The 10,423-nt window shown below is 39.7% G+C and overlaps 1 protein-coding gene across 1 annotated transcript; it reads right to left on the bottom strand.

Moving 5' to 3' along the window:
• Positions 1 to 5,397: 5,397 nt before the first annotated feature.
• LOC121450389 (apolipoprotein C-I-like) lies at positions 5,398 to 5,661 on the bottom strand. Its single transcript, XM_041655215.1, has one exon. The coding sequence runs from the start codon at positions 5,659 to 5,661 to the stop codon at positions 5,398 to 5,400; it is 264 nt and encodes an 87-aa protein (XP_041511149.1).
• Between the last annotated feature and the right edge of the window lie 4,762 nt (positions 5,662 to 10,423).

Here is a 10,423-nt window from a genome sequence, read left to right as displayed (position 1 = left end):
AAATCTACATGATTCACAAGGCCCCTCCCCAGGCTGAGAAAAGTAGTGAACAATTGCTGCGAAAGGATTGAGTCATCTCTGTAAAGTCCTCAGTTCACCGAGCTCGATGTGAATGAATCAGTTTCCTTCATTTGTCAGAGGTGCCCTGTCTGGGGTAAGGAGATACTAATTCGTGTCTCCCCAGGAAGGACACACAACTGACAGAGGTGCTAGGTTGGACAACGCTGTCCCTGCCATTGTTCTGCTGTGCTAGGAGATGCCTGAATCCTACAGAGAGGAGTACTGGTGATCTGATTAATTAGTGTCAACATCTAGATGAAAATCTACTATGTCTGACATGTAAAATGAACGTTCTATTGCAATAAATCTCAGTTTGGATTTCCCTGCATACATAGTTTTAGGACGTTGTTTCTGGCAGGTGAAGATGTGCCTAGGTGGGGCCACACCAATCCAGTTAAAAGTTGCAGTATGAGAGGAAAGAGTTCCCAGGGTTCCATACCTAGATGAAGAGCTATTGGAAGCTGACAGCTGCTGAGGCAGGGACAGTCACTTCCCTTTTGGGGGTCACCTTTGGTAGGATGCTCATGACCCAGGGGATGATTCCCCAGCTATGAGCATTTGGGCAAAACTAACACGACTCAATAGGTAGTAAAGCAAGAAGATGCCTGGAGGTTGGAAGGAGATTTGTTGAGAGGCCAGGCAGATGGATCTGGAAGAAGGAAAGAGATAGGGGATGAGGAGTGGATATTGACAAGATATTTTGTACATATAAATAAAATAAAATAAATTGAAAATAATTGCCTAAAATGGTCTTAATATAGATATAATGAGAGAGAGAGAGAGAGAGAGAGAGAGAGAGAGAGAGAGGGAGCAAAGAAGAGGAATGGAGTGGGAAGGAGGGCTGGAAGAGATAAAAGGGAATGTTGAGAAAGTAGGGGGAGCATTTGATGTAAAGAAGGAAACCGGGAGGAGAGAAGGCAAGAGTTTGTAGCAAGAATTAATATGGTCAGAGTATAATGTTATACTCGATTGCAAGTATCTGGATAAACTCAGTTACTTTATATAGTGAGTATACCCTCAATGTTTCTGAAAATGAAAGGAAGAGTTTTATATACCCAAGAGAGAAAAAGAGGGAAAGGGAGATAGATGAGAGATAGATAGATAGATAGATAGATAGATAGATAGATAGATAGATATTTAGATAGATAGATAGATTGATTGATCGATATTTAGATAGATAGATAGATAGATAGATAGATATAGATAGATTGATCGATATTTAGATAGATAGATAGATAGATAGATAGATAGATAGATAGATAGATAGATCTGACTTAACACTAGATATGCACATATAGTTGTATTAAGTTTGTATTTAAAAGTTAAAAATGTCTAAAGGATTTAAAGGTTAGGCAACATGTTTAGGTATGCTTACATTTTTATTATTTTTAAAAGAAAACTATTCATTTTTCATTTTACACACCAATCCTAGTTTCCTCTCCCTGTCCTCCTCCATTCCTTCCATCTACCCTATACCACCTCCCTCCCCTCCTCAGAGAGGGTAAGGCACATTGCTTTAGAGAAGGCCCTAGGCCCTTTCTACTATATCTAGACTGAACAAGGAATCCATCCAAAGAGAATAGGTTGCAAAAAGGTCAGTAAAAGTAGTAGGGATAAATCCTGGTGCCACTGCCAGTGCTCCCTCAGTCTGGACCAGCCATAAAACTGTCACTCACGTTCAGAAGGATGAGTATGGACCTTTGCTATTTCTTTCCCTATCCAGCTGGAGTAGGTGAGCTCCCTTTAGCTCAGGCAAACTGTTTCAGTGGGTGTGCACATCAAGGTCTTGATTGCTTGGCTCATACTCTCACTCTTCCCACTCTTTGGGGGTTCAGTCCACTGCAGGTCTCTGACTCTATTCCCACTGATTGCTGAATGGAGATTCAATGGCGATATTTAAGATGTCCACCAGTCTGACTACTGGGAAAGCCCAATTCAGGCACCATCTCCTCTCTTGCTTAGGGTCTTAACTGTGGTCATCTTTGTGGATTCCTGGGAATTTCTCTAGTGCCAGGTTTATTGCTAGCCCCCAAATGGCTCCCTCAATCAAAATATCTCATTCCTTGCTCTCATCTATTTTTCCTCTATCTCGACTATCTTGTTCCTCAAGTTTTCCTCCCCACTTCCTTCTCCCCTCATCTTCACTTTCCACCCTCCCTACTCCACCCATCCCCATGCTCCCAATTTTGTAGGTGATCTTGTCTATTTCCCCTTTCGAGTTGTTCTATAAATGTTTTACTTAGGGTTCACCTTGTTACTTGGCTACTCTAGAATCATGAACTAGAGGCTCAATATCCTTTGCTTTACAGCTAGTATCCACTTATGAGTGAGTACTGCCATATTCATCTTTCTGGTTCTGGGTTACCACACTTAGGATAGTTTTTTCTAGTTCCATCCATTTGCATGCAAATTTCAATATGTAATTTTTCCCCACTGAGTAGTACTCCAATGTGTAAATGTGTCACATTTTCTTTTCCATTTTCAGTTGAGGGGCATCTAGGTTATTTCCAGGTTCTGGCTATTACAAATAATGCTGCTATGAACATAGTTGAACAAATGTCTTTGTAGTATGATTGAGCATCTCTTGGGTGATTCCCAATTTTCTGATAAACTGCCATACTGATTTCCAAAGTGCTTGTACAAGTTTACATTCCTATAGCAACGGATGACTGTTCCCCTTACTTCACATCGTCTACAGCATAAGCTATCATTGGTGGTTTTGATCTTAGCCATTCTGACTGGTATAAGATGGTATCTCAGAGTTGTTTTTATTTGCATTTCCCTGATCATTAAGGATGTTGGACATTTCCTTAAGTGTTTCTTTTGTCCATTTGAGATTACTTGTTTGAGAGTTCTCTGTCTTGTTCTTTACCCCATTTTTTAATTGGGTAGTTTGGAATTTTGATATCTGATCTCTTGAGTTCTTCATATGTTTTGGAGATCAGTCCTCTGTCTGATGTGGGGATGGTAAAGATCTTTTCCCTTTCAGTAGGCTGTATTTTTTTAATTTTATTGGCTATGTTCTTTGCTTTACAGAAGCTTCTTAGTTCAGGAGGTCCCATTTATTTTTGTTGCTCTCAGTGTCTATGCTACTGGGGTTATATGTAGGAAGTGGTCTTCTGTGCTCATGCATGGAAGACTATTTCCCAGTTTCTCTTTACAGGTTCAGTGTGGTCCAATTTATATTGAGGTCTTTAATCCATTTGGACTTGAGTTTAGTGTATGGAAACCAAGATGGATCTAATTTCATTCTTCTACAGGATGATAGTCAGTTATGCCAGCACCATTTGTCATGGATGCTTTCCTTTTTTCACTGTATAATTTTAGCTTCTTTGTTAAAATCAGGTGTTCATAGGTGTGTGAATTAATATCCATGCCTTTGATTTGATTCCATTGGTCAACATGTCTGTTTTTATGCCAATACCAAGCTGTGTACATTACTGTAGATCTGTAACAGAGCTTGATGTCAGGGATGGCAATGCCTCCGAAAGCTCCTTTATTATACAGGATTGTTTGGGCTATCCTGGGTTCTTGTGTTTCCATATGAATTTGATTATTGTTCTTTCAGGGTCTGTGAAGAATTGTGTTGGGATTTTGATGGTGACTGTTTGAATCTAGTTTTTTTTTTTTTTTTTTTGGTTTTTTGAGATAGGGTTTCTCTGTGGCTTTGGAGCCTGTCCTGGAACTAGCTCTGTAGACCAGGCTGGTCTCGAACTCACAGAGATCCGCCTGCCTCTGCCTCCCGAGTGCTGGGATTAAAGGCGTGCGCCAGTGACTGTTTGAATGGCTTTTGGTAAGATTGCCATTTTTATTATGTTGATTCTACCTATCCAAGAGCATGTGAGAACTTTCCATTTTCTGGTATCTTCTTCAATTTCTTTCTTCAAAGACTTAAAGTTCTTATTGAATAGGTCTCTCACTTCTTTGGTTGCCATTACCCCAAGATATTTTATGTTATTTGTGGCTATTGTGAAGGGTGATATTTCTCTGATTTCTTCCTCAGCTCTTTCATCATTTGTATATGGGAGGGCTACTTATTTTTTTGAGTCGATCTTATATCCTGCACATTACTCAAGGTCTTTATCAGTTGTATAAAGTTTCCTAGTAAGAGTTTTGGGAGTCACTTTTATATATTATCGTATCATCTGCATATAATAAAAACTTGACTTCTTCCTTTCCAAGTTGAATTCCCTTGATCTCCTTTTGTTCTCTTACTGCTCTAGCCAGAACTTCAAGAATTATCTTGAATAGATATGGAGAGGTGGACTGCTTTTTTTTGTTCTTGATTTTAGTGGGATCACTTGGAGTTTATCTCCATTTAATTTGATGTTGGCTGTTGGCCGGCTGTATATTGCTTTTATTATGCTTAGATATATTCCTTATATCCATGATCTCTCCAACATCTTTATCAAGAAGGGGTTTTGGATTTTTGTCTAATGCTTTATCAGCATCTAACGAGATGATAATATGGTTTTGTTCTTTCAGAGTATTTATATGGTGGATTAAATTGGTAGATTTTTGTATGTTCAACCATCCCTGTGTCTCTGGGATGATTTTTTTGATGTGTTCTTGGATTTGGTTTGCCAGTAATTTATTGAGTGATTTTGCATACATGTTCATGAATGAGATTGGTTTGTAATTCTCTTTCTTGCTTTAGCCTTTTGTATCAGGGTAACTGTAGCCTAAGAAATAAGTTTAGCACTGTTCCTTCTGTCTCTATTATGTGGACCACTTTGAAGAGTATAGGTATTAGCTCTTCTTGGAAGTTCTGGTAGAGTTCTGCACTAAAACCATCTGGCCCTGAGTTTGTTTTTTTGCTTTGTTTTTAGTTGGGAGGCTTTTGAGGACAGTTTCTATTTCCTTGCAGATTATAGGTCTATTTAAATTGTCCACCTGGTCTTGATTTAATTTGGTATGTGATATCTATCCAGAAAACTGTCCATCTCTTTCATATTTTCAAATTTTGTGGAGCACAGGTTTTTGTCACAAGACCTAATGATTCTCTGAATTTCTCAGTGTCTGTTGTTATGTCCCCTTTTCATTTCTGAATTTGCTAATTTGGATGTTCTCTCTCTGCCTTTTGATGAGTTTGAATAAGGGTTTGTCTATCTTGTAGATTTTCTCTAAGAGCAGGTCTTTGTTTCGTTGGTTCTTTGTATTGTTTTCTTTGTTTCTATTTTGTTGATTTCAGCTCTTATTTTGATTATTTCCTATCTTCTGTTCCTCCTGGATAAATCTGCATCTTTTTTTTCCACTGTAGTCTTTTTATTGGTGTAGGATGAGGGACCTGCCACATTACTTAGGCATCCTTGCTGCACTAGGTGGCCCACCAGGTGCTCAGGCAAATTTGGTTTTGATCTTCTTCATTTTGCTGAATGTCTGTGAAATCCAGGACCGGGTCTTGGTCAGATATTCCTTCTGTTTGATGTGTTCAATGGCTGCTCGGGCCTTGTCTTCCAAAGTGTTCCCAAACTCCTTCAGCTTATCTGGTAAGTTCTCAAATGTGATGGACAAATCAGGGGTCACCTGGGCGGGGGCTGGGCCTTCCAAAGCCATGGCCAGGACCACAATCAGGACAGGAAGTGAGATGAAGAGCCTCATGGTGGCTTGGGGGCACCCTGGATCTAAATCAGATCTGTTAGGTGGAGCTCCAATCTTTTTTTTTTTCTAGAGCTTTCAGGTATTCTGTTAAGTCACTAATGAGAGTTTTCTCTGTTTTCTTATGTAGGCAGTTAGTGCTTTGAACTTTCCATTTAGTGCTGGTTTCATGGTTTCCCATAGGTTTGGAAATGTTGTGCCTTCATTTTCGTTGAATTCGAGAAAGTCTTTAATTTCCTCTTTTATTTCTTCCTTTACCCAGAGCTGGGTCAATAGTGAACTACTTAATTACCATGTGTTTTTGTGCTTTCTGAAATTAGTATTTCTGTTGAATTCTAATTTTAAACCATGATGATCTGATAAGGTCCAAATTTTTTGTATCTGTGGAGGTTTGCTTTGTTACCTAGTATAAGATCAATTTTAGAGAAGGTTCCACGAGGTGCTGAGAAGAAGGTATATTCTTTTGTGTTTGTGTGGAATGTTCTGTAGATGTCTTTTAATTCCATTTGAGTCATGATATGTGTTAGTTCTCTTATTTCTCTGTTAGATTTCTGTCTGGTTGACCTATCCATTGGGGAGAGTAAGAGGTTGAAGTTTCCTACTATTAGTGTGTGGGGTTTAGTACATGATTTAAGCTTTAGTATTGTTTCTTTTACATATGTGGGTGACCTTGTGTTTGAGGCATCGATGCTCAGGATTGAGACTTCATCTTGATGGATTGTTCTTGTTATGAGGATAAAGTATCCTTCTCTATTTTTTTTTTGATTGATTTTGGTTTGAGGTCTATTTAGCTACACCAGCTTGTTTCTTAGGTCCATTTGTTGGAATTTTTTTCCAAACCCTTTACTGTGATGTAATGTCTGTCCTTGAGAGGTGTGTTTCTTGTATACAGCAGAAGGTTAGATCCTGCTTTTGTATTCATTCTCTTACCCAATGTCTTTTTATAGGTGAATTGAGTCCATTGATATTAAGGGAGATTAATGACGAGTATTTTTTAATTACTCTTATAGTTCTTACATTTTGAAGTTGACCCACATTTCTTCTGTACTCTCTGCCATGTGATAGTACCATTATTAGCATGGTGCATTCAACTCCTGCTCCCCTCTGCACCTCCTGGTGACTCCTGACTCTACCCTTCTCTTTCCCACCTCCCATAGTTTGGCTTCCCTGACTATACTTCCTGACTGGCTACTTGCCAATCAGTATTTTATTAAACTAATTCAAGTGACAAGTATTTACAGTGTACAAGAGGCTTATTCCACGGTTGTAACATGAGGGTCTGCTTTGTTGGGGTTTCTGGCCTGCCCAGTTTCCTGTTGTGGGAGGTCCTTCCGCTCATCCAGCCAATAGCCACTGAGATACCAGCCCATTGGGGCATGGCCTCTCTCCCTTTATAAAAGCGGCCACTTCCCTTCTCACTCTCTCTTACTTCCTGCTCCGCTTCTGGCAACTAGACTCTCTTCCTGATTGTGCAGAGGGCTGTTGTCTGGGACGGTGATCTGTAAGTTTTTCCCCCTTTAAATAAATAATCATTCTATTAATCATAATTCTAAACTAGTGTGGGATTGTTTTTGACTTATGCCTTTGCCTTCATCTGGCAGCCAACGTTTGGTTTTAGGAACCCTCCTTCCCCTGCTTGGCTACCTGCCACCAGTTCGGCTTGGCGCGAGCCCTCCTTCCCTCAGCCGTGGCCTGTGCCTTGTGGCCTGTGCCTAGTGCGTGGAGCCAGCGGTTTAATATAAATTATCACGCAGTGGCTTTTCTTGCTGCAGTTCTTTATATTTTCACTTTAGACACCTCAGATTGACTTCAAGTCCCCATGCATCCTATCGTTTGCCTCCCCACGTGGATTTAAACTCCACAGGCCCGCGTGGTCTCTACCCGCGTGGTTTGCTCTTTTCTGAATCATTTTCAAATCTCCCTTGCAAGCGCAGCTCTTAAGCTGTGCGAACCAGAGCACACGGTTGCTGGTTGTAGAAAGCTGCAACCCCTCGGGGCGACTCTGTCACGTGGAGGCTTACACGGCTTCCAGGTTACTCTTCTCTACCCCTGAAATCTGGGCTTATGGTTCCGTGTACGGAGCAACTTGCATTTCCCAGTTTTTAACAAATACTAGGCAGACACTGAAACAGGACCCCGTTTTCGTCGTGACTTGGCAACAGCGCCACCTGCTGGATAATAGGTAATATGGCTGTTTTGGTTTCCAAAACAAATTTTACTGTTTTATTTACTAATACAATGGGTCATATCATGCAAGGTTTATATGACTATGGGGATAACTTAATTTACTGGTTACTAGGTATCAGTATTCTTTTGCATATTCTATCATTTAGGAAGAATATGGCACTCCTAAGAACCATAAAATCTTTACTAGAAACTCATGCAGGTCAGGAGATTCAGGATTCAAAAGAGACAATAATAAAAAGACTTGAAATGATTGAAGAAATTATTGGAGCTGGTGAACAGAGTAATAAGGCACAAGGACAGGATACAATGCCACCACCAGCTATTAGAACTGGCTTACCCAGGGTTTTAGTGACATACCCTGTAATTTATTCTGACAAAGTGTCAACTTCTAAAGGCTCAAAGGGAGTCAGAGAAGCGAGATGGATGCCAATAGCAATGAATGATCTAAAAGAAATTAAGCAAGCTATTGTTAATTTTGACTTGCACTCTGCATATGTTAAGGACTTGGGCTTCTAATGCTAGAGCTACCCCCCATGATTTCCATCAGCTAGTGTCTGCAGTTTTAGATAATGGGCCGTCCTTGATGTTTGGAATCTATTTCAGAGAAGAATACAAACATATGGAGCAGCAAGGAAGAGCAAAAGGTGTCGAGGTTTCCCAAGATCAAATTCTTGAAGCAGGAGAATATGCTGATCCACAGGTCCAAGCTCTTTATGACGATGAAGTACTGTGTCTATGTCACCAAGCAGCTTTAAATGCTTGGAATAGGATATAAGATCCAGCAAAAAGTGTTGAATCATATACCAGAATTAGGCAGGGACAGAGAGAACCCTTTATTGACTTTTTGCAAAGATTAATTAAGGCTCTGGACATAGGGGTAACAGACCCAGAAGCTAGACGAATATTTCTTGAATCTCTAGCTTTTGAGAATGCAAACATAGAATGCAAAAAGATAATTGGGCCTTTAAAGTCTAGGTCAGCACCTATGGATGAATGGATTTAGCATACGATGAATGTTGAGACGTTTAGCTATAATGATGAATCTTGGGTAGGAGAAGCGATTTCCAAAGCAATGAGGAGACATCAAACTGCCAGGTGTTTTAATTGTGGTAAATTAGGACATTTTCAAAGGGATTGCAGGCAAATAATTTCTAATATCTCTTCTGGGAATGACAAAAATTGGAGACCTCGGCCTTCAGGTATATGTAGGAGATGCGGTAAAGGCTGACATTGGTCCAACGAATGCAGGTCAACAACAGAGAGACAAGGCAATCTATACCGTCGGGAAACTACTTGAGGGGCCTCTCGCAGGCCCCCAAGCCAACAGTGGCCCAGTCATTCCCAGTCCCAGTGGAGAACGTGCCTCACCAAGAAAATTAAAACCTCCAATTTCTGCTGTAAAAAGTGATACTGGTCTAAATGATGATTCTCCTACAGGGATTCTAATGCAGAAAGAAGATATTACTTTAGAGTGGATATTTATACCTAATAAACCAAGTAAAAAATTAAAAACTTATGTGGAAAAAGTCTCTGAATTAATTATAAAAGGTAAGCTGAGACTTCGTCAACTAGCAGGTATAGAACCAGCAGAAATTATAGTGCCTTTTACTACTGAAGAAATAAAAAAGTTATGGGAAGACAATGAACCATGGCAAAGAGCTTGTGCTAATTTTTTGGGAGAAATTAATAGCAACTATCCCAAAAGTGGTAGACTTAACCTCATAAAGAGAACTTCTTGGATTCTTCCTAGAATTGTACGTGATGCTCCAATAACTGGAGCCGTACGTTCTGTACCGATGCAAATAAATCAGGGAAAGCAGGTTACAAGTCAGATGAATTGAGTAAGGTGGAACAAAGCCCTTAAAATTCTGTCCAGAAGGCAGAATTATATGCGATTCTTATGGTGCTAAGGGATTTTAAAGAACCTCTTAATATAGTTACAGATTCACAATATGCAGAAGAGTTATCTTGCATATTGAAACCGCTGAATTTATACCAGATGACACAGAGTTGACTTCATTGTTTATAAAGGTACAAGACATAATCATGAACAGGCTTTGTCTAATGTACATAACACACATCCAGTCCCATACAGGTCTGCCTGGTCCTCTGGTACAAGGCAACGCTGAGATTGATCAATTATTGATTGGAAGTGTGTTGCAGGCCTCAGAATTTCATAAGAAGCATCATGTCAATAGTAAAGGCCTAAAGAAAGAATTTTCCATTACATGGCAACAAGCTAAGGACATTATAAAGAGATGTCCTACTTGTTCTTTCTATAATCAAACACCATTTCCTGCAGGGAGTAACCCAAAGGGTACTAAGAGAAATGAACTCTGGCAGATGGATGTGTTCTACTTTATGCAATTTAGTAAATTAAAATATGTACACCACACCATAGACACGTATTCAGGTTTTCAATGGGCTACTGCCCTGAGCTCAGAAAAGGCTGATTCAGTAATCACACATTTATTGGAAGTTATGGCCATCATGGGTATACCTGCACAAATAAAGACAGATAATGGTCCAGCATATGTATCTAAGAAAATGAAATGCTTTTTTGATTATTATAATATAA

This window comes from Microtus oregoni, unplaced genomic scaffold, assembly GCF_018167655.1.
Source record: "Microtus oregoni isolate MIOR12 unplaced genomic scaffold, Mior012 000007F_ref0000211, whole genome shotgun sequence".
Classification (NCBI taxonomy): domain Eukaryota; kingdom Metazoa; phylum Chordata; class Mammalia; order Rodentia; family Cricetidae; genus Microtus; species Microtus oregoni.
The sequence above is the reverse complement of the archived record's forward strand: the minus strand, read 5'-3'. Positions and strand labels throughout refer to the sequence as shown.